General features: G+C 39.6%; 3 protein-coding genes and 1 non-coding gene across 4 annotated transcripts in view; 2 read left to right on the top strand and 2 right to left on the bottom strand.

The window, feature by feature from the left end:
- CITED2 (Cbp/p300 interacting transactivator with Glu/Asp rich carboxy-terminal domain 2) overlaps positions 1–25,372 on the top strand; it is a 1,046,546-nt gene that overhangs the window by 592,050 nt on the left and 429,124 nt on the right. The gene's annotated exons all lie outside the window — the stretch shown is intronic.
- ECT2L (epithelial cell transforming 2 like) overlaps positions 1–25,372 on the bottom strand; it is a 94,440-nt gene that overhangs the window by 57,413 nt on the left and 11,655 nt on the right. The window lies entirely within an intron of this gene.
- Positions 10,691–11,954, bottom strand: LOC126031299 (acidic leucine-rich nuclear phosphoprotein 32 family member B-like). The gene has a single exon (XM_049789591.1). The coding sequence runs from the start codon at positions 11,952–11,954 to the stop codon at positions 11,109–11,111; it is 846 nt and encodes a 281-aa protein (XP_049645548.1). The 3' UTR covers positions 10,691–11,108.
- On the top strand, positions 17,323–17,428 carry LOC126031808 (U6 spliceosomal RNA). The gene has a single exon (XR_007503634.1). It is a non-coding gene; the product is annotated as a U6 spliceosomal RNA (small nuclear RNA).

Here is a 25,372-nt window from a genome sequence, read left to right as displayed (position 1 = left end):
TGCATTATTTGTGCAAACAAAACTGACCCTAAATGACCTACTCAGAGATGAAATACACAATCCAAATCCCCGATTGTAACAACAACCACACAACTGCACAAAAGCCCTCTTTGTCAATAATCTCCCTAAATGTTAATGGACTAAACTCTCCCATTAAAAGACACAAGTATAGAACTGGATTAGAAAACATAACCGGACTTCTGTTGCCTCCAAGAAACACAACTACAAGTATAGGACAGGCATAGGCTTAAATAAAAGGATGGAAATTGATTTTTCAGGCCAATAGGAAAACAAAAAAGAGCAGGGACAGCCATTCTTATATCAGACCAAATTTCATTCAACCTCAAGAAAGTGATCAGAGACAAAGAGGGTCACTACATACTAATCAGGGGTACACTAGATCAAGAGGTACTAACCCTGATCAATATTTATGCACCTAATGTAGAGTCAGAAAAATATGTGAAGCAATTACTTCTAACCTGGAGAAACACATGAAGAGAAATGTGATAATAGTAGGAGATCTCAATACTCCACTATCACCACTGGACAGATCCAGCAGACAGAAAAATAGCAAAAAAAATAAGACTCCTAAGTAAAAAATTAGAAGATCCAGAGCTAATAGACTTATATAGGGCCCCCCATGCCCCAGAAAACAGAATACATATTCTTTTCAAGCCCTCATGAAACTTTCTCCAGAATAGACCATGTCCTGGGAAATAAATCCAACTTGTACAAAACCAGAAATGTAAGGATCATTAGAAGCATCCTATCAGATCACTATGCAACAGAGGTCAAAATTGACTGTAAGATGAAGCAATGGAGAAAATACAACACCTGGAGATTAAACAACATGCTGCTCAACAGTAGCTAGATCAAGGAGGATCTCAAGGAAGATATAAAAAGATTCTGTGAGACAAATGATAATGAAGAGACAACTTGTCAAAATTTGTGGAACACAGCAAAAGCAGTAATTAGGGGCAAACACATAGCAATACAGGCTTACATCAGGAAAGATGAAAATGACAAAATCAACAGTTTAAAGGATCACCTTAAGGAACTGGAACAACAGCAGCAAAGAAATCCAACCATAACCAGAAGTCAAGAAATAATAAAAACCAGAGCAGAAATAAACAACATAGAAACTAAGAAAACAATACAAAAAATTCAATGAGACCAGGAGTTGGTTTTTCGAAAAAAATTAAAAAGATAGACAAACCACTGACAAAACTCAGCAAAAAAAAAAAAAAAGAGGGAAAACATCCAAATTAGCAGGATAACAAATAAAAGGGGAGAGATTACAATAGAACCCCGAGAGATACATAATATCATAAGGTCATATTATGAACAACTATACTCAGTTAGACTAGAGAACCCAGTAGAAATCGACAGATTTCTGGAAAAATACCATCTTCCAAGATTGGAAAAGGAAGATCTAGAAAACCTAAGCAGGCCAATCACTTCAGAGGAAATTGAGCTGTAATTTAGAAACTCCCTAAGAACAAAAGACCAGGTCCAGATGGCTTTACAAGTACATTCTATCAAACATTCTGAGATGAATTACTACCATTGATCCAAGGCTCTTTCAAACCATTGAAAAGACAGGAATCCTCCCAAACTCCTTTTATGAGGCAAATATCATACTCATTCCCAAAGATGGCAAGGACACCACCAAGAAAGAAAACTACAGACCAATCTCACTAATGAACATAGATGCAAAAATACTTAACAAAATTTTAGCTGACCGAATTCATCACTGCATCAAAAAGATTATACACCATGACCAAGTGGGTTTCATCCCAGGGATGCAAGGTTGGTTCAACATATTCAAATCAATCAACATCATACACTACATCAAAAACAAGACAAAAACAATATGATCATATCAATCGATGCAGAGAAGGCGTTTGACAAAATTCAACACCCATTCATGCTGAAAACCCTCAGCAAAATAGGGTTAGAAGGAACCTTCCTCAAAATAGTTACAGCTATCTATGAAAAGCCCACAGTCAACATTATCCTTAATGGCGAAAAACTGAAAGCATTTTCACTAAGGTCAGGAACTAGGCAAGGTTGTCCACTATCTCCACTCCTATTCAATATAATCTTAGAAGTCTTAGCAATACCAATTCGACAAGAGAAGGGAATCAAAGGAATCCAAATTAAGAAGGAGGAACTTAAATTATCTTTTTTTGCAGATTAAATAATGATATACATCAAAAACCCTAAAGAATCCACAGTAAAACTCCTAGAAACAATGAACCAATACAGCAAAATGGCTGGCTACAAAGTCAATACACAAAAACAGTAGTGTTTCTTTATAAAAATAACAAAGTAGAGGAGAGAGAGATTAAGAATACAATTCCATTTAAAATAGTATCAAAAATATTAAGTACCTAGGAATCAACCTTACAAGGAAAGCGAAGGACCTATACCAGGGAAATTTCAGAACACTTCAGAAAGAAATTGAAGAGGATCTAAGAAAATGGAAGAACATCCCATGCTCATGGGTAGGTAGAATCAACATAATCAAAATGACTATCCTACCCAAACTTCTATATAGATTCAATGCAATCCCTATTCAAATCCAGGCATTATTCTTTAAAGATTTAGAATAATCAATCATAAAATTCATCTGAAACCACAAAAGACCCAGGATAGCCAAACAGATACTGAAAAACAAGACGCTGGGTGGCATCTCTTTACCTAACCTGAAGCTATACTATAAAGCCATAGGGATCAAAACAGCATGGTACTGAAACAAAAACAGAGCCTTAGACCAGTGCTTTAGAACAGAATTTCCAGACATAAATCTCCAGATATACAGTCAACTAATATTTGACAATAGAGTCAACAACTTAAAATGGAACAAAGAAAGTCTCTTCAACAAATGGTGTTGGTACAACTGAAAAACCACCTGTAAAAAATTGAAATTTGACCCATGCCTCACTCCTATACAAAAGTCAATTCAAAATGGATTAAAGACCTTGAAATTAGATCAGAATCTATAAAGTTTATTGAGGAAAAATAGGCAGAACACTCAAAGACCTAATATTAAAAAAGTCTTTGAGGATGGAACACCAATGGCAAGGACTTTAGCATCAAACATAAACAAATGGGACTACATCAAACTAAGAAGCTTCTGCATGGTGAAGGAAACCCAACTGAAAACTAGAAGACAGTTAACTGAATGGGAAAAAAATTTTCTCACTCAACACGTCAGATAAAGGGTTGATAACTAAAATATACAAAGCACTCAGAAAGCTGAGTCCCCCAAAACCAAATAAAGCCATAGAAAAATGGGAAGATGAAATGAATAGACATGTCTCCAAGGAAGACCGAAAGATGACCAACAAACACATGAAAACATGCTCACCTTCACTCATCTTTAGGGAAATCCAAATCAAGACAACAATGAGATACCACCTTACACCAGTGAGGATAGCTTACATCAAAAACAATGGGACCAATCTCTGTTGGCAAGGATACAGTATAAAAGGAACTCTAATACACTGCTGGTGGAAATGCCCCCTAGTCCAACCCCTATGTAAAACAGTCTGGAGAGTGCTCAAGGAACTCAGAATTGAGCTGCCATTTGATCCAGCAATTGCTCTCCTAGGTATCTATCCCCAAGTCGGAAGGACATTCATCCCAAAGTATGTGTGCACCCCACTATTTATCGCAGCACTCAGTATAATAGCCAAGTGTTGGAACCAACCTTGATGTCCAACAACAGATGAATGGATCATCAGATATGGTATCTATACACAATGGAATACTACATGGCAGTTAGAAATGATACAATCATAGACTTTGCAGCAACATGGATGGACCTAGAATATATTATGTTAAACAAAGTAAGCCAAAAGATGAAAGATAAACACAGAATGATAGCACTATTCTGAAGTATCTAGAATATACACCAGATATACCATGATCAAATAACAGGGTGAAACAGGATAGAAACCTCAAACACTGTAATAATCCCCATATACTGGGGAATAGAGCCCAAAACAAAGGCAAGAGAAACAACACAAAGCCTGACTACACATTATATAATAAAAAAAAACTAGCAATAGCAGAAACAGCAGCATAGAGAGAACAGATATGTAATTAACCTTCTACTACAAAGGCCCATAATAATTTACTAGGGATCTTATACAGGATTACAGGTAAAGATTATGACGGGAAATTAATGACTTCAATGGAAACATTTCAAAACAATATGTTTGAATGCCTTAACCTTACCACATTTAAAATAACCTCTCAGTTTTTCTGTCCATAGGGGTTCCTGGATACAAAGGGTGAACATCCTACGGTGGCACCTCGGTGCTCAGTCACACGAGGCACCATACTCAGCTTGCATCATAAAAATGTCTGGAAAAAACTCTTTAACATACCCTTTATCTTTAGATTACGCCTTCTTTTACAACCTGAAGCACATGACCAGCCAGACCACCAAAGCAACAACCATGACCTACAGATTTATACTACAGGGTCTAAGCATCGAACACGTTCAAGCAAAACAACATGCCCTTTCTTTTTTATCCTCTCTTCTCATTAATTTGTATTTTTGTTGTTGTTGTTGTTTGATTGTTGGTTTGTTTTGTTCTGTTTTGTTTTTCCTTTTCTCTCTTCTTGTCTCTCTCTTCTTTTTCTTTTTTTTTTTTTTTTTTGGTTTTTGGGCCACACCCGGTAACGCTCAGGGGTTACTCCTGGCTATGCGCTCAGAAGTCGCTCCTGGCTTGGGGGACCATATGGGACGCCGGGGGATCGAACCGCGGTCCGTCTCCTAGGCTAGCGCAGGTAAGGCAGGCACCTTACCTCCAGCGCCACCGCCCGGCCCCTCTCTCTTCTTTTTCTACTCACTCCTCCTCATTAGCATCAATTCAATTCATGTCAAATATAAACCATACGGTTATCTCCTCTATAGGAAAGGAAAGCTAATATATAGGGTTCTGCGGACAATACTGCAAAGGGTAAACACCTATATAGATAGACCTCACTAACGCAATGGTTAGTACTCAAGACACGAAACCTATACATATCCAAAAGTTGATCTAGTACTATACTTACCTATCTTTCTGTACTCAGCACATCTCTTGCCCTCCCCACTTCTCTTCATTAATATATACCTCAGCCAACTTCTATATGTTTATATGTAGGCAGGAGCACACAGAGATAGGAATTCTCCTTAAGGGACAAACCTAAATCACAAACAACCCATACCTATACCCTATATAACCCCCCATGTACTATTCCCTCTCCTCCTTCAGAAATTCGACTATCCCTTCATCCCTCAATCCCATCGCCGATATCCCCACCATATTAAAAATCTTCTCCCTCAGTTCTTAATCCATTAGGCATCAAGACCAACCTCCTACCCCAATGAACCAGTACCCAATACCCCAGTGAAGAGACACCCTCTCAAACTCACACCTCGTTCCCGGCAAGAAAATACAACCAACACCCCGACTGACTCATGCAGTGTGGCCCTCCTAATCACTTCTCCGTAATGTGGACTGTGGCTTGATACTGACTTAGTTCCAAAAGGAACCCCACTGCAAGAACTCTACCCAAGACCTCCCTGCCTGGAGCCCACACCCTACGAGAATATCTCAAAAGACAATGGGGAAGCCTATACTTTCATCATAAGTATAAGACCTATATAACACCACCTCTTATCCTGTTTTTCCCCTAATGTAATCTCCTGTATCACTTTCTTCCTTTTTCTTTTTTTTTCTTGTTTGTTTTTTAAATTTGTTTTGTTTTAGTTTTTGTTTTGTGATTTGATTTGTTTTTGCTTCTTTTGGGTCATGCCTGGCGGTGCTTGGAGGGTTCTCCTGGCTCTATGCTCGGAGGTCACCCCTAGTGGGCACGGGGACCACATGGGATGCCGGGATTTCAGCCACTGTCCTTCTGCAGGAAGGACAGATACCTTGCCTCCATACTATCTCTCTGGCCCCACTTTATTCCTTTAATTACGTCTTTTATTTAATCTTTTTAAAAAATGAACTTTTTCTTTAGATATGTGTGAGCATTTATATATTTTAGTTTTTGCCATGTGTCTGTTTACTTCTCTCTTCACCCCCTAATCCATCAGCAATATAATGTAGCACCACTTCTTCCTGCAAAGGCATATTAAAAAAAGGGGAAATTTTACGTGTAAAAACAAGCTCTTATCTACTAGAGATAAGAACTCATATTTTTTTTTTACAACACAGGGGCATCTCCCACCTTGAACGTATGTCATGTGGAACCAACCTAGACCCCAGGGAATTAGGCACCGACCATCCAATCTTGACTCCTGGATCCCAGATATAGAAATGACAGAGTTCTCCACAACAGTTTCGGGAACGTAATCCCCTCAGGGGCATCCATAATGCTGCTCTGGCACCAGCATGCACCAGTTCTAAATTGATAACCTAACAACGAGGAAATGGGAACAACTTGATCTAAGAGCAAGTTGTCCTTCCTCACCAGCAAACAATAAGATAAAATCAGAAGACATGTCATCCTTTGATCTGTGCAAGATCGCTATCTACAGATGACTGTTTGTAACAACCAGAACTGGACAGTATGCATCCTGGGACCAACAATAACAACAAAAAGCACTAGCCTAGGTTTTGGTCTACGATCTGTTCAACAAACAAGATATCCAATTCCAGAGGTCTGACTGAGACAGTTGCAACTGAAAGGGTCTTCCAGAAACAACGAAAAACTATCTCAGGCTCCATCCTAGGAGCATAATGACCAAGACCACCAACTACAGAAGATGGATGAAAACGACACTAAAGAAGCAGAACTCCTAGAACCACAAGAAAGACTTCATCATAAGCTCCATTCCTTGAGCTGTACAGACACCAAGATCTCTAGATACAGAGGTCTGGTTTTACCAGCCATGACGAAGCAGAAGTCTACCATACACCACAAAAGCACCGAGGGGAGAGTAAATGATCATGCAAGGAGTCTAAATTAATCCCATGACATTATACTTCAGGGGTGGAGAAACCCTGTATTTCCTAGGCCAAGAGAATTCTCTCTATAATGCCCCCAATAGTTACTGTGCCTATGCAGGGAAAAAAAAAAAAGCTCAAAATAATCCTTTTATCCATATATACATATTGATTGATTGATTTTTTGACTTCTTTATTTTGGTGTAGATATTGAAGTTGATGTTTCCAATTTTATTTTATTTTATTTTATTTTATCTTTCTCTTCCTTTTTGTACTCTGGCATGGTGTAATTTTAGGACTGAGACAATTGTGTGGTGCTTGTCTTTATTGCTGTAGTGCTCACTAGATATTTTATTTTATTTTGCTTTCTGTATTGTTGCGGTGTTTCAATTACCTTTTTCCAGTTCTCTCTCAAACTGAGGTTGAAAGTCTCTAGAAGGACTCTGCCCATTTTCAGCTTATTTGATTTTTTATCCCATTCTATTGCTTTTCTTTCCTTCACAGAAAGCCACATAACTCGAACTATCTAGCTCCGCCTCTCAAATAGAGGGGGAAACAAGGGAGGGTACCAGGACCAAACAGATATATGATCACTAATAGTATGCCAGACACAGAGGGGACCACTTACTCTTGCAGCTCAGGGAGTGATTGTGGGAGATATGGTTTGCAGGAGGGAACGGGGGCTAGAAGGAGGACAAATTTGGTGATGAGTACTCCCCTGATTCAATGTTAATATGTACCTAAAATACTTCTGTGAAAGATATGTAAGCCAATATGGTCAAAATAAAAATTAATAAAAAAAAGACAAAACACATACTTACCTCTGTGTGATACCTAATAAAACTTGTAATGTTCAAAAAAAATTGGGGAAAGTAATGCCTTCCATATTCCTTTTCCCAAGAATTGCTTTAGCTATTCGAGGGTGTTTATTGTTCCAAGTGAATTTCAGGAGTGTTTGATCCACGTCTTTGAAGAATGTCATGGGTATTTTTAGAGATATGGCATTAATTCTGTACAATGCTTTAAGGAGTATTGCCATTTTAATGATGTTAATCCTGCCAATCATGAGCAGGGTATGTGTTTTCTTTTCTGCGTGTCTTCTCTTATTGCTTGAAGCAGGGTTTTATAGTTTTCTTTTTATAGCTCCTTCAAGTCAAGTTGACTCCAAGATATTTGAGTTTGTGTGGCACTAATGTGAATGGGGTTGTTTTCTTAATATCCATTTCTTCCCTATCATTATTGGTTTATAAAAAGGCCATTGATTTTTGTGTGTTAAGTTTGTATCCTGCCACATTGCTATAAAAATCTATTGCTTCTAGAAGCTTTTTGGTAGAGTCTTTAGGGTTTTCTAAGTAGAGTATCATGTCATCTGCAAACAGTGAAAGTTTGCCTTCTTCCTTCCCTATCTGGATTCCCTTGATATCTTTTTCTTGCCTAATCGCTACAACAACTACTTCCAGTACTATGTTGAAGAGGAGTGGTGAGAGAGGACAGCCTTGTCTTGTACCAGAATTTAGAGAAAAGACTTTTATTGTTTTCTGCATTGAGGATATTTGCCATTGGTTTGTGGTATATGGCCTTAATAATATTGAGAAAGGTTCCTTTCATTCTCATTTTGCTGAGAGTTTTTTTTTATATCAAGAATGGGTGTTGGACCTTATAAAATGCTTTCTCTGTGTCTATTGATATGAACATGTGATTTTTATTTTTCTTGTTGTTATTGATGTGTATTATGTTGATAGATTTATGGATGTTAAACCATCTTTGCATTCCTGGGATAAAACCTACTTGATCATAGTAAATGATCTTCTTGACGAGGCATTGGATCGTATTTGCCAGTATTTTGTTGAGGATCTTTGCATCTGTGTTCATCGGGTATATTGGTATGTAGTATTTTTTTTGGCAGCATCTCTGTCTGGTTTTGGTATTAAGGTGATGTTGGCTTCATAAAAACTATTTGTAAGTGTTCCTGTTTTTTCAGTTTCATGAAAGAGCGTGGCCAGGATTGATAGTAGTTCCTCTTGAAAGGTTTGAAAGAATTCATTAGTGAATCTATCTGGGCCAGGACTTTTGTTTTGGGGCAGATATTTGATTACCGCTTCAATTTTCTCAATAGTGATGGGGGTGTTTAGATAGGCTACATCCTCCTTATTCAACTGTGGAAGATTATGAGTCCAAGAATTTATCTTTTTCTTCCAGATTCTCATATTTAGTGGCATAGAGTTTCTCAAAGTAGTCTCTTATCACCCTTTGAATCCCTGCAATATCTGTAGTGATCTCCCCCTTTTCATATCTAATATGGGTTATCAAGTTTCTCTTTCTTTCTTTGTGAGTTTTGCCAATGGTCTATCAATCTTGTTTATTTTTTCAAAAAACAAACTTCTACCTTTGTTGATGTTTAGTATTGTTTTCTTGGGTTTCCACTTCATTGATTACTGCTCTAAGCTGTGTTATTTCCTTCTGTCTCCCTATTTTTGGTTCTTTTTGTTAATCATTTTCTAATTTTATAAGCTGCATCATTAAGCTATTCAGGGATGCCCCTTATTCCTTCCTGATGTGTGCTTGCAAAGCTATAAATTTTCCTCTCAGTACTGCTTTTGCTGTAGCCCATAGATTCTGATAGTTTGTGTCTTCATTGTTATTTGTTTTCATTTGATTTCATCTCGGATCCACTGGTAGTAGGGATGTTTAATTTCCAGTTGTTAAAGTTTTTCTTCTGTGTCCCTTTCTAGTTCACATCTAATTTCAGAGCCTTGTGATCTGCAAAGGTAGCCTGCAGAATTTCTATCCCCTTTATTTTATGAAGGTATCTTTTATGTGCTTGCATGCAGTCTATCCTAGAAAATAACCCACGTGCATTAGAGAAGAATGTGTGTCCAGGTTTCTGGGGATGGAGTGTCATATATATATATATATAATACATATTAATATATTATATAATTAATTAATTATATATAAAATAAAATGGGACAGAATGCTTTTAAATAAAATAAAATAAACTATAGATGGCTAGTCTACTCTAAAGGTGTTCCATTTTCTATATCATTCTGGATGAGGGTAAACTTTACTGGGGAAAGGCTTCATGGATTAATTGTGTATAGAGCCTTTTAAAAAATTAAGTGATATGGTATATATATCCTGTAGAGGGAGTATATACCATGAAACATTGTCCAGCAGGTCTTTAGTATCCTGTTTACTTTCCTAAAAAAAAAAAAAAGTAAAGTTATGACCATTATAGTATCATGGTAAACAATCTACTATTTGGTGGTTTGAAAAATAAGGACTGATGGGAAAGAAGGAAAGATGCTCGGAGAGAGCCAAGAACAGCCCTGCTTCCATTTTCCATTTGGTGGGAGGGGTTAAAACAAGACATTCTCTCTCTCTCTCTCTCTCTCTCTCTCTCTCTCTCTCTCTCTCTCTCTCTCTCTCTCTCTCTCTCTCTCTCTCTCTTTCTCTCTCTCTCTTCCTCCTAGGCACCTTGGTTTGCAATATTGTTACTAAAAAGGTATCGTGCATATCACTTTACCTCTTTTCAGCATCATTTCTTATCCAGAGTGATCATTTCAACTATCATTGTCATAGCGGTCCCTTCTATACCTTTGCTGCACTCCCCTGCTCTTTGTGGCAAACTTCCTATCTTCCTGGCCCACTAATAGGTCGATAATTCTTGTTTCCCCTACCCCATTTCCTCATGGTAGGCTATAATTGTTTATTGAGACTCCATACTTTTTTTTTTTTTTTTTTTTTTTTTCAAAATGTTAAGATTTTATTTACAAAGCTTTTTTTGTTGTACAGAAAGTAAAAATGCCGTTCCTATCTCCATGTAACTGGCAGCCATGGGTGGATGCTCCATACACACAGCTAGCCATGTTACAGAAAGAATATTACACAAAACCTAACAACGCTTATGACAATTTTGTTGGGATGAAATCCCCAAACCTGGCTGTGGATTTCCAAGAGGGTCTAAGTGAAGGAAGGCGGAATGTCACAGGAACTATTCTTTGGCTCTTTGGGTGGGTGGGTATCTGGGTGTTTAAATTTTTTTTTATTATTTTTTGATCACAGCTACTTTTTTTTTTTAAACAGCTACCAAAAATCCATGAGAGCAGTCCAACCAATACTGAACAGTTCTGTTTTTGCAGTTTAGATAGGGTCTTAATCATCTTCTCCTTCATCATCTGTTTCTCTCTTCCTCTTTTCACCTTTCCCGCTTTCTTCCTCCTCTTCCTCTTCATCCTCATCCTCATCCTCATCTTCATCCTCATCATCTTCATCAACTTCTCCATCCTGGCCAAAATCTTCTTCCTCTCCACTGACTTCATCTTCATCTTCTTCCCCTTCTACATCTTCATCTTCATCATCTTCATCATCAAACTCTTCTTCCTCACCATCCTCATCCTCTTCATCCTCCTCATCTTCTCCTTCTTCATCCTCCTCCTCTTCATCTGCACCGTCTACCTCAGTGTCTGAATCAGGAGCTTCTCTATCATCTCGGTCATAGCCATCCAGGTAGGTCAGCTGGGGCAAGAGCTTGAAGACACTCTCTCGGTAGTCATTCAGGTAAGTAACTTCACAGTTAAACAGATCCAGGCTTCTCAGATATCCCAACTTTTTCAAAGGTTCTAAGGTGCTGATATCTTTCAGCTTATTTCCACTTAAATTTAGATGCGTAAGATTTGGAAGTTTTTCTGCTAACATGTCCAGACCTCCAAACACCTTATTTTCACTGAGCTCAAGCTTTTTCAATTTAGGTAGCTTGGGGAGATTTGAAACTGAAATCAAGCATACATTTATTAAACTAAGTAATTCTAAATTCACAAATTCATCCGTTAAGCCCTCAATTTTTCCATCATTTGATTTGCAATTGTCCAGGACAAGTTCTCGAACCGCTCGTGACGCGCGAGCCTCCAAGGGGGGACCCCAAGGCGGCTGCAGCGGGGGCGGCTGCGGCTCCATCTCCGTCCGCGCGCGCTCACCGCGGCCGGGGTCCCGAGACTCCATACTTTTTTCTTTGTTTTGGGGTCACACTCAGCGATGCTTAGGGATTATTTCTGAATCTGTGCTCAGGAATCACTTCTGGTGATCCTCAGAGGACCATACTGGATGCAAGGGATCAAACTCAGGTCAGCCACATGTGAGGCAAATGCCCTGTTCTTTTTACTGTCACTCCAAACTTCTTTTTTTTTTTGGGGGGGTCACACCGGGCAGCGCTCAGGCGTTACTCCTGGCTCTATGCTCAAAAATTGCTCCTGGCAAGCTCAGGGGACCATATGAGATGCCGGGATTCGAACCATCGTCCTTCTCTTTCCAGCCCCTCCATACTTCTTTTTTAATTTTTGTTTTTGGGTCACACTCTGCTTAGAGCTTACTTCTAGTTCTATGCTAAGGTATCTCTACTAGAAGTGCTCAAGAGACCATATACAGTGCCAGAAATTGAACTAGGATTGACCATATGTATAAGAGGCACCTTATATCTATATTTCCGAGTTTCCCCAACTTAATGATATACCAGACTCCAGGCTGAAACCAACATGATGATGTACTTGAGAGTATAAACTCAGCACTATTTCTGTGCTTCCAATCTTGCTCACCCTGAGTTCATTTTGGTTTTCATTCACCATTTAAAATCTATTTCTTTATAATATTATAAACCTCCAAACAGAAGACATGGTATCTGTATACTAACATGAAACCTGAACTTGGCCAAGACTAATTGTAAATTACATTAGAATCAGGAGAAAACAATAAAAGTTGAAAGAGATCATCACTACTGCTGGAAACTATCTCTTGTTGCCATGATATCTTACCACTATGCTTGAAACCTGAAGAGAACAATCATGTTCTCTCAGCCTCCTGGGGCCCAGAAGTCTGGAATTAGGCTCTCAGGCCTACACTCAAGGACTGGTAGACTGGTTCTTTCTGGAACCTCTATGAGCAAATCTATCCCCTTGCTTGTTCCAGATTCTAGAAATTGCCTGATTCCTATGTGCCCACATTTTCCACTGCTTTACAAAACTTCCTCAGCCTCCTTATCCACCTTAAAAGCCAGCATCATCAGGGCTCCCACTTTCTACATGTCTCCCTCTACCTCATCATTACACTGTCTTCTTCTTGTACTCCCATTCCCTTCTCCAAGGACCACAGTGATAGGCTCAGGAGTCTCTCCCCAGCTCAAAGTCCTCACATAGCACTGCCAAACCTTGGCCATAGAAGAGAGCGCCTACAGGTTTCAGGAACTGAAGTTTGAGCTTAATTAACCTGTCATCTGTCTTCTGGGACATGTTAAAATGCTCCCCAAATATTTACAGATGTCAAAGACTCAGTGGGACAAATGAACAGTTTTCTTTTCCTACTTAGGACAATTTATTCTGATTAAAATGTGAACTTCACAGGGCAGGAATCTTCGCCACCCTTTTTAAGGTTAAATCCACACACTCCAAACTCTGCTATTAGGAGACACATATTATGAACTATGTATGGAATGAGTGAATGTTGAATGAATAGACATTTGCTTTCGATACCCCAAACTTTCTCCCCTATCTTTAGGGGAATCAATCTCCCTCTCTGTGTGTCTATAAAAAGCTGATCTTCCTAGATCCAAAGAGCACAAGGTTAAATCAGTTCACGTACAGCTCAATCCCACGTTATGACAATTTGTTCAAGTGGGTATTAACCTAAATTAACCCAATCAGATGGAAGTCCAAACAAAAAGCTCCTTTTTTTCTTTTGGATTTGAGTGAGGGACAATCAAGCCAAGAAAGCAGAGGGATGAAAGAAATAAGAGTAAACCATTAGTTTCTGTAGAATAAAACAGCTCTTGGTCTGAGGGTCCAGGATTCAGGTCCCTGTTCAGGCACCACTATGTAGAATAAAACAGCCCTTGGATGGGGCTGGATGGAGGTAGATGGAGAGATGGAGGGTGTGAGGTCTTTCTCCTCCAGCCCGGGCCATGTGTCTGCAACCCCCTCCAGCTGGCAGGTCTGCAAGTTCAGGATAGCGGTGAGGAAATCCACAAACAGATTCCAAGAGATATCATCTTTATTCGGGGCCAAAGAGATAGCATGGAGTTAAGGCGTTTGCCTTTCATTGCAGAAGTCAGTGGTTCAAATCCCAGCATCCCATATGGTCCCTGAGCCTGCCAAGAGCGATTTCTGAGCATAGAGCCAGGAGTAACCCCTGAGCGCTGTTTTAGGTGTGACCCTAAAACAAACAAACAAACAAACAAACAAAAGATATCTTTATTCAAGGCTCTAGCCACATCTGTGGCCTATAATCTTAAACCTATTTAAGCATGCTCTCTTCAACTTGCCCTGCATCTTCGCTTCTTTCAGCCATCTCTCCTCCTCAAAGACTGTTTTATTCTACAAGTTTTATTATGGCATCAAGCTTCAGTGTAGCCTAAGCTAACATGGATATTTCTATTACAGTGATCAAATCTTTCATTTATTTTTTTACTTCGAGTTTAGAGCTACTTAACCACCTTCAAGACATAGCATACCAAGTGAGAGTTTCCTACAGAAACGGAATCAATCACTGTTTTATGCAACATGGTTTTTTTTTTATTTCTACCTCTAAGAAAGATGACAATCTAAAAATGAAAGGTCACAGAAATAGCTAGTCTCCATGCCTGCTTAGCATGAAGAAAGCCTGACTTTAATCCCCAGCACCATGCCACATAGTTCCCTGAGCATCATCTGGAGTCAGCCCTAGCTCAGAACCAGCAGTAGCCTTTATAGCACTACTGGATGTGACCTCAAAACAAAATCAAAATGTTGGAAGATGCCTTGGGCATATCTTGTTCTTGTGGCATATCAAATTCCCTCAAGACTCACATGGAGAATTCTTCCTCAGCACTGTATCAAGGATGCTAAGCTCATAGTTCTGAATGCTTAGAGACTATGCTTTCACAAACTGTAAGTGATTTTGATGAAAATATCACTTCCAATCATGGGGAAAGTTGACTTCCCATTTATAGTAAAGGTAATCCAATCCAACAGGGCCTGCTGCTCCCACTGTGGCCAAGTGCAAGCATGTGTGTCTGAACCTAAGGAGTATGAGTAACTTTCCCTCAGTGGGACAAGGTGACTGGCCATTCTAAAACTCTGAATGAAGTGTAATGACTTAGATCTGTGTAGGAAGAGAACAGTGTGACACCAACATGATTCTCACTTTTGCAAATCCAGCTGCTTTTTAGCTAGATTCTGGAGAGTTGATCTTACCAGAGAAGAGACTCCTGGAAAAAATGAACTCATGAATCACTTGAAAACTATCTTTTCATCCTTTCAATTTGTACAATAATGAGAAAAACTGGGGTAGCATTTATGATAATAATAAGGAAAATTGGGACCAAGGATTTCCATGGTTTCATTTTGCCTGTTTCACGGCTGCCTTGGTCCTCAGGCTTGATCCTTTGAACAGTTCTCAATAACTCAACTCCTGTGAGCTTAGTTCTTTGTCCAATAGACAGGAGGTTAGCAGGTGGAAGCAGACTTGTCTCTACTGTAAGATGCTACCTCTACTCTTAGGTGAGTGATAGTAACACTTCCAGAAACACTTCCATCAGCAAAAAAAAATAAATAAATAAAAACAAACAAAATAACCTTGTCCCTTTCCTCTAGCATGACATAGCAATTCTAAGAGTATTGGCCTAATTCTGCCCAACCCAGATTCAACCTTGGTGAGATGGGGTGTCAAGGCCCCTCTCAGCATGATCTCATGTGCAAACCAGCATTCCTATCAGGAGGGAGAGGAAGTGATATTGGCATGGGTGCGTCATGATCAAAAGTTTCTCTCTACTCTTCTAGGGCCAAAAGATGACAAGAAAGTATTTGCCTGACATATGGTCAACTCAGATTCCATCCCCTGCAGAACATGTAGTGGGCAGTGATCCCTGAGTTTAGAACCAGGAGTCACACTGTGGGTGTGGCCTGTAAAAGGAACAAAAAGAATTGTTTACTTCTCCAAATAGGAATTGAAGGAAGAAGGAGAGCTCTCAGCAGCCACCTAACCCCTGAGCCTAACTGTGTAGCTTCCTGGTTCAGCTCTGTACTTCAGATGTTGCTTGGAGGTATAAGGGCTAGAGAGACAGCATAAGAGTGAAGGCATTTGCCTTGCATGCAGCTGACCCAATATCACCAGGATCTCGGAGTGAAGAGCTAGGAATAACCCCTGAACACTTTCAGGTGTGCTTTATCCTCTTCTCAGCGATTTTCCTTTCATTTTTATTTGGGTCAAGGTGAAACACAATTCTTTCACAGTACTATTGGAGGCACAGAGTGACAATGATTAAGGAGCTACTCAACGATTTGAAGTGCCTGCTTGGCACCTTGGAAAGCTTATGACCGTGAGTTCAAATCTCGGATGTGGAGGTGCAGTGATAGTAGAGCAATTGGGGTGCTTGCCTTACAGCTGTCAACCGAGTTTGATCTCCGGCATTCCATACAGTTCACCAAGCAAGGCCAAGAGTGCAGAAGCAAGAGAAATCACTGAGTACAGGTGTGACCCCAAGTAAACCCAAACAAGCAAAACAAAAAAATTAACACAAATCCCCTTCCAAATATGTCCAAAGACATCCTTCCAAGCTCTGTTGCTCAAGCCTGGCAGTCTTGCTCTCTGGTGATTTTGTTTCTTTGTTCAGTTTTAGTGATCAGAGCTCACTGCTGACTCTGTACTCAGGGGCCAGGGGCCGTCTAGGATCCTGGGGATGGAACCGAGCTGACCCCATGCCAAGCAAAGGGCTATGCACTGGACTACTGCTCTGGTCCAATATCTCTGATCACAGTGCTTCAGCCAACTTCCTGCCGCAACCAAACCAGGTGTGCATAATGACCATAAAAGGAATATGTGGCTACAGCTACAGTGTGCAAGGACCGCGGCTAGAAAGTGTGATCTCAAGGCAAGCATGTATAGGAGCATCACAGTGAGCCCCCGCAATCACTGTGATGATAAGTTTCTACATTCAGCTATGTATGTGAGCTCCAACGAGCTCATGTGCAAGCACTGAAACTAATGAAACTAATGTGAGCGCCACAGCTGAACGTGTAAATGCGAAGATGTGCAAACCTTTGCTACACCATAGAGAAAAATTTTCAGTCAGTGGTCCTCAAACTATGGCCCGCGGGCCACATATTGTATTTGTATCTGTTTTGTTTCTTCATTGCAAAATAAGATCTATGCAGTGTGCATAAGAATTCGTTCATACGTTTTGTTTAAAAAGTTTGAGGACCCCTAGAATGTTACTTTGGTTCATCTCTCTGTTGGTCATGAGTGATAGATAGTGTAGCAGGTTAGATGCTATCCTTGCTTACCTAGGTTTGATCATGAGCACCACATAAGGTCCCCCCAGCCTGCTAAGAGTAATCTCTGAAACGTGCTCACTTGGGCAGCACATATACTAAAATTGGAACGATACAGAAAGATTAGCATGGCCCCTTCACGAGGGTGACAGGTGAATTCATGAAACGTTCCGTATTTGGGGGGATAGAGAGATAGCATGTAGGTAGGGCGTTTGCAGAAGAACGGTGGTTCGAATCCTGGCACCTCTTCACCCGCAGAAAAAAACCAAGAAACAAAACAAAACAACGACGACGACAACAACAAAAACCCCACTGTGGGTTTTTCATGATAGCGATTTTACTTTCTTTACATTTCCTTTTTTTTTTTTTTTTTTAGTATTTGGGCCACACCTAGTGATGCTCAGGGGTTACTCCTGGTTATGTGCTCAGAAATCACTCCTGTCTTGGCAGGACCATATGGAAAGCCAGGGATTGAACCTAGGTCCGTCCTGGGCAGCTATGTGCGAGGCAAATGCCCTACCACTGTGCTATTGCTCCAGCCCCCAGTGATTTTACTTTCTGGCACTGTAATTCGTCCTCGTTTTCTTTTTCTTTCCCTGCCTGGTGCCCAGCTGTGAGGTTTGCTGAGGTTTTTACAGCTAGTTGTGGTGCCCCAGACTCAAATATGGTTCTTGCTGGGGGCAGAACTCTTAGTTTTGGGGTTCACATGATGAGATTGGGTGGCAAAGCTGATGTGCTTTGGGGTCTCACTGTAAGTCCCTGATAGAAGAGCTCTCAAGAATGCTCTCGGCTAAGGTGAATGATGCAAAGTATTGAACTCTAGACCTCACATTTCTAAGCTGGCACTTTTAACTACAGAGTTTGTCCCTCATTTTTTTCACTACATGTAAGTTTTTCTTAGGTAACCTAGCTAATTTTTCTTTTCCAGATTAGCTTATTTTTGTTATACTTGATTGATTGATTGATTGGTATTTGGGCCACACCCAGAGTGTGCACTGCACTGGCTCTGCACTCAGAAATCAAAACCCCTGGCAGGCTGGGGGACCATATGGGATGCCGGGGAATCGTACCTGGGTCTCTCCCAGGTAGGCTGTATGCAAGGCAAACACCTTACAATTGTGCTATGTCTCCAGCCTCCCAGATTAGCTTTAGATTCTGTTATGCAAAGACCCTGAGAAAATCCTAGTTAGGAATTTGTAATGGGGCTCAATTGACCTGGAAAACTGATTTGCAGGGAAAGGCATGACTTTCTCTCTGGCAGTATTATTATTTTTACTCTTTTATTCCAGATGTTTTGTTTTGTTTTGTGGCCACACCCAGTGTCAGTCAGGGGTTACTCCTGGTTATGTGCTCAAAATTCACTCCTGATTTGGGGACTATATGGGAGGCTGGGGATCGAACTAATGTCCATCCTAAGTCAGTCACATGCAAGGCAAATGCCCTACCACTGTGCTAGCACTCTGGCACCTATTATTTTTACTATGTCTTAATTTTTATTGTGATCTATGAGACATGTTGACAATAATATTACTGTCAATGACTTTATTATAAACTATAACCCTTCACTACTCTCCACCCTTATTATACTTTGAGTCCACACCATACGACCACTTTCCTCTCCCCATGGCCTGGAAATCTAAATTCTGTAACCAAGGTCAAGGTCAAGGAGTAGTCAGCATTTGATACAATCAAATACCTTATTTTGTTTCTCTATATAACAAAGATGAGTTATATCTGGTTTTTTTTCTTCTCTGGCTTATTTCACTTAACATAATATCTTCACATTTCAACCAAGTTGCCCTGAATGGCAAGACTTCATCTCTTCTAAATGCTGTGTCTACATGCAACAGCTTCTCATCCATCCACATGCCATGGACACTTCCATACCCAGAGTTGTTTCTTTTTTTTCTATTTTATTTTTGTTTTTGTTTTTGGGTCACATCCGGTGTTTCTCAGAGGTTATTCCTGGCTCTGTGCTCAGAAATCACTTCTGGCAGACTCAAGGGACCATATGGTTGCCAGGAATCAAACCACCATCCATCCTGGGTTGACTTTGTGCAAGGCAAACACCCTATCGCTGTACTAGAGTTCCTAGAGTTCCTAGAGTTGTTTCTATGTCTGTTATTGTACAAAGTACTGAATGAATATAGGTATGCAGATATCGTTTCAAATGAATTCTTTAGTGATTTGAGTGTAGATGCCAAGGACTAGAATTGCTAGGTCCTATGGAAGTTCTTGTCTTACTTTTTTTAAGAAATCTCCATGCTGAGTTCCATAAAGGATGAACCAGATGACATGCCTGCTAACAATTGAATGAAGGCCCTTTTTCACCACATCCCTGCCAACAGTGGCTACTTCTAGTTTGTTTGTTTTGATGTCTGTCTTACTAAATCTGAGACATGTCCCTGTCATTTTAATTTCAATTTCCCTGACAAAAAGTGACAATAGATACTTTTTCATATCAAATATCCCCTGGGGGGTGTCCCTTCATCTCCTCTCCCACGCACCCCCTTTTTTTTTTTTTTTTTTTTTGGTTTTTCGGTCACACCAGGCAGCGCTCAGGGGTTACTCCTGGCTCTAGGCTCAAAGATTGCTCCTGGAAGACTCGGGGGACCATATGGGATGCCAGGATTCAAACCATCGTCCTTCTGCATGCAAGGCAAACACCCTACCTCCGTGCTATCTCTCTGGACCCTTCTCTCTCTATTTTTTGATGAGGTTATAGTTGGGATTTTTTGTGTGTGTAGTTGAGTTTTTTTGGGTGTTCTGGGTCCCCAGTGGCACTTAGGGGTTACTCCTGGCTCCGCATTCAGAAATCGCTCCTGGCAGACTTGGGGGACCATATGGGACACTGGAATCAAACTTGGGTTGACTGCATGCAAGGAAAATGTCCTACCCACTCTGCTATCACTCCCTTCCCAAACTGTGATTAAATTTTATGAGTATTTTATGAATTTTGGACATTTGCCCTTTATTTGGTGCCTGGTGTACAAATATTTTCTTCCATTCAGTAGGGTGCCTCTTTTGTTGTTTTGAATCTCACCCTCACAGTGTTCAAGGTTAACTCCTGATTTTGTGCTCAAGGATCATTCTTGGGGCTTACATGTGGCACCAAGGATCAAAGTTAAGTTGGTTTCATACAAAACAAGTGCCTTACTCATTCTACGACCCTACACCCTTCCCATTTTTCCTTTGTGTTTTTGTGCCATACTTGGTGGTGTTCAAAGCCTATACCTGGTTCTTTGTTCAGGTATAATTCCTGGTGGTGCTCAGGGCACCATATGTGATACCAGGAATAAAACCAGTATTAGTCACTTGCAAAGCAAGTGCACTACTTCCTGTATGAGTATAGGGTAGCTTTATTTTATTTATTTATTTTTTTAGGGTCACACCCATTTGACGCTCAGGGATTACTCCTGGCTATGCGCTCAAAAATGGCTCCTGGCTTGGGGGTAGGATCTCTATTTTAAAGTGTGATTTTATTTTGCCGTGTAAAATCTTTTTAATTTAATTACCATTTTTGTTATTGTTATGCTTGTCAATGGAGTCATTACTGAAAGCACCTCTGAGGTTCATATACTGGAACATTCTCCTAATTTTTTTCTTAATTTATTTATGGATTCTGGTCTATTTCAATGCTCGTAATCTATTTGTAGATAACATGTATGATGTGAGATATAAAACCTGCCTTAATTTTTGTATATGGCTATCTAGCATTCTAACTTCATTTGTTACATTTTATGCACCCAGCTTCTTTGTCATAGATTAGCTGTCCAAAGATCCAAGGGTTTATCCCTGCACTCTTAAATCTGTACTGTAGGTCTGAGAATCTATCTTTTATTTTAGCACCACACAATTTTGATTATTATACTTGTATAGTATACATTAAAGTCAGGAACCGTGATAGCTACCACTTTCTTTTTTCTTTGTATATCTTCAGCTATTTGGGGACCTTTATGATTCCATTCAAAGTTTAGTAGCTTTTTGGGGCTGGAGTGGTGGTGCAAGCAGTAAGGCATTTGCCTTGCATGCACTAACCTAGGATGGACTGCAGTTCGATCACCCAGCAACCCATATGGCCCCCCAAGCCAGGAGCGATTTCTGAGCACATAGCCAGGATTAAACCCTGAAATCATAAATCACTTGGATATGGCTAAAAAGCAAAAAATATGTTAGTAGCTTTTTTAAATTTTTGAAGGATGCCATTGAGATTTGATGGGAATTGAATTAAATTTTTATATTGCTTGGATGGGATGGTCGTTTTGACAATTTTCACTCTTCCAATACGAAAAAATGAAATATTTTTCCATTTCCTAGTAGCACTTCCATTTCTTTTTTTTAAAATATAATTTTTATTGAAACCAATGTGAATTACAAGTCTTTCACAGTTGTATTTTAGGCACATAGTAACAGAGAAGTAGGGCTACTCCCACTACCAGTGTTGACCTCCCTCTGCCGCTGTTCTCAGCATGCACCCCATACTTCCACCCTGAGCCCCCTGGTCTGCTAGTGTAACAGGGCTCTTTTGTGGATAGCTTGATATAGTTTGTGTCTCTTGATTCTATTGTTGTTGACTTTGGTTTGGGTATTTAGAGATGACCATTTTTAGCACTTCTATTCTTTCCATAGTGATGTAGTTATCTATATATTTGAGGTTTTATTACATACTTGATTTTTTAAATGCTTATTTAAATGGGGTTGTCTTGCTTGTTTTGCATTCAAATAACCCCAATTTAATCCCTGTCATCACATATGGACCCCTAAGGAACCAACAGTCAGAAATAGCCCCTGAGCACCACTATGTGTGGCCCAATCCCCATGCCTAATGGGGTTGTCTTTTATATTTTCTTTTATCCATTATTCAATTTAGAATTGCAACTGCTTTGTGTATTGAGTTAGAAGCCTGTTACTTTCTATATTGGTTTATTGTCTTTCTTTCTTTTTTTTCCAGCTTTACATTTCACTTGCACTAAAATGTAACCAATTGAGTCCCAGGAGTTTTTTAAATGTGTTAGTGATATTATAAATCAGGTACTGAGTATTGCTTCTACAGATACTTGTCCTCTAAAATAATGGAAAGAACTCCTACTGAATATTAATTAGAAACTCTCACCCGTTGCAAGGTGGGGCTGCCCAGTGGGATTGGAGAAAACACAGGGACTGAACCAGAAAGCCTAAACAGGTGGCAGGGTCAGGCCACATGGCCAGAGGCCCACCTTCAACAGCAAAAAATATATAAACTATAATCAAAAGACACTCTACTCAAAAGGAGAAAATATTTGCACTCAACATATCAGATAAATTGCTAATAATCAAGATCTATAAAACACTCAAAACTCACGAACAAAAATTTCATTGACCACATCCCACTAGTAGGGGGAGGAGATGAAAGACTCCTCCATTAAAAAAAAAAAATCAACAGTGATCCCTGGGTCCATCTGGGAGAAGCACAGAGAGGTGAGCTCTCTGGAGTCTGACTGAAGGTAGGGGTGGATCTGTCCACTGTTCTGCTTTGGCGCCAGCAGACTGTTTTTGAGGACCACACCTGAAGCTGCTTTGTGATCCCTGGGTCCAACCAAAAAGATTACAGGGGGAAAAGATAAAAAAATATATATATAAAAGCGCTCCACGGCTGCGCATTTTTTATATGGTAAGAACCCCATTGCAATACACAGAAATACAGTTAAAGGGTGATAATGAGGAAACAATGAAGAACAACTGCATGCGTGGAGTATGAGAATGGCAGCTCTGATGAGCCAAAAAGTGCCAACTACCTGGTTGACCTCTCAGAAAGGGAGTTTAGAGTGGAGATATGGAAGATGTTTATGGAACTCAAGGAGAGCATAGATCAATCTGAACAGATCACAAATATGGAAATTAGAAAACTCCAAACTGAAATAATGGGACTGAAAAGTGCAGTAGAGTTACCATAATGCAAAAACACTATGGAAAGCCTCTCTAGTAGAGTAACAGAAGCTAAAGTCAGAATTAGTCAGCTGGAAGATGAGAGGAATAATAACTCTATACAACAAAACAGATTTGAAAAGAACCTCAAAGAAGATTTTGAACAGATGAAAATAGAAATGTTGGATAAATTCAACAGAAACAACATAAGAATCATTGGAGTCCCAGAAACACAGGAGGAGAATCCCCAGGAAGAATCAACAATCAAGGACATCATTACAAAGAATCTCCCAGAGATAACAATTGTATGCAACAAAATCCTGCATGGCTGAAGAGTACCAGCTAAAAGAGATCCCCAAAAAAAGCACCCCAAGACACATCCTAGTCACAATGACAAATCCCACAGATAGGGATAGAATACTGAAAGCAGCAAGATCCAAAAGGGAAATTACATTCAAAGGAACATCCTTAAGATTTACAACAGACATGTCACAAGAAACTCTCAATGCCAGAAGACAGTGGTGGAATATTGTGACAAGACTGAATGAAATGGAGGCTTCACCTAGAATAATGTACCCAACTCGACTCATGTTAAGGTTTGAAGGATGGATCCATAGCTTCACGAATAAACAACAGCTCAGAAATTTTACAGATACAAAACCAGCCTTAAAGGAGAAACTGAAAGGCCTACTTTAAGACAAGATAGACCAACAGACACATCAATCTTATAAATAAATATGGCATTAACTCACATGACAATCATCTCTCTCAATGTCAATGGATTAAATGGATCAATTAAGAGGCACAGAGTGGCAAAATAGATTAAAAAGATGAAACCAACCTTCTGCTGCCTACAAGAAACACACCTGAATAGCCATAACAAACATAGAGTCAAAATCAAAGGCTGGAGGAAAATCATCCAAGCAAACAACACCCTTAAAAAAGTTGGGGTGGCAATATTAATATCTGACAATACAAACTTTAGACTCAGAAAAGTTATAAGGGATAAATATGGACACTATGTACTAATCAACGGATATGTACAGCAGGAAGAAATCATAATATTAAATATATAGGCACCTAATGAAAGACCAGCAAGATATCTAATACAACTATTGACAAATTGAAAGAGGACATCAGTAATAACACAATAATTGTGGAAGATCTCAACATGGCCCTTTCAACACTTGATAGGTCAACCAGACTGAAACCCAACAAAAAAATATTAGACCTGAGAGGAGAAATGGAAGAAAGAGGCCTAGAAGATATATATATATATATATATATATATATATATATATATATATATATTTATTTATAGGACACTCCATCCTTAGAAACCTGGATACACATTCTTCTCCAGTGCATATGGCTCATTCTCTAGGATAGACCACATGACGGTACATAAAACATATCTCATAAAATTAAGAGGATAGAAATTTTTCAGGCTATCTTTGCTGATCATAAAGCTCTGAAATTGGATGTGAATCACAAAGGCACACAGAAGAAAAACTTTAACAAATGGAAACTAAATAGCCTGCTGCTGAACAACCAGTGGGTCCATGATGAAATCCAAGAGGAAATTAAAACTTTCCTGGAAACAAATGACAATAAAGACACAAATTATCAGAATCTATGGGACACAGCAAAAGCAGTACTGAGAGAAAAAAATTTTTTTTTTTTGTAGTTTTTGGGTCACACCCGGCAGCGCTCAGGAGCCATTTCTGGCTCCAGGCTCAGAAATTGCTCCTGGCAGGCACAGGGGACCATATGGGGTGCCGGGATTTGAACCGATGACCTCCTGCATGAAAGGCAAACGCCTTACCTCTATGCTATCTCTCCGGCCCCTGAGAGAAAATTTTATAGCTTTGCAAGCACACACTAGGAAGGAAGAAGGGGCATACCTGAATAGCCTAATGGCGCAGCTCATAAAATTAGAAAATGATCAACAAAAAGAACCAAAAATAGGGAGACAGGAAGAAATAACAAAGCTTAGAGCAGAAATCAATGAAGTGGAAACCCAAAAAAACTATCCGAAAGATCAATGAAAGCAGAAATTGGTTCTTTGAAAAAATAAACAAGATCGATAAACCATTGGCAAAACTCACAAAGAGAGAGAGAAAATTGATAACCTGTATTAGAAATGAAAAGGGGTGATCACTACAGATATTGCTGAGATTCAAAGGGTAATCAGAGATTACTTCGAGAAACTTTATGCCA

This window comes from Suncus etruscus, chromosome 15 (assembly GCF_024139225.1).
Source record: "Suncus etruscus isolate mSunEtr1 chromosome 15, mSunEtr1.pri.cur, whole genome shotgun sequence".
Classification (NCBI taxonomy): domain Eukaryota; kingdom Metazoa; phylum Chordata; class Mammalia; order Eulipotyphla; family Soricidae; genus Suncus; species Suncus etruscus.
Note: the sequence above shows the minus strand (reverse complement) of the source record. Positions and strands in the feature narration are given on the sequence as shown.

What these genes read in the sequence shown, in the direction of transcription:
- LOC126031299 (XM_049789591.1), bottom strand. Translation starts at nt 11,954, where the DNA reads ATGGAGTCTCGGGACCCCGGCCGCGGTGAGCGCGCGCGGACGGAGATG.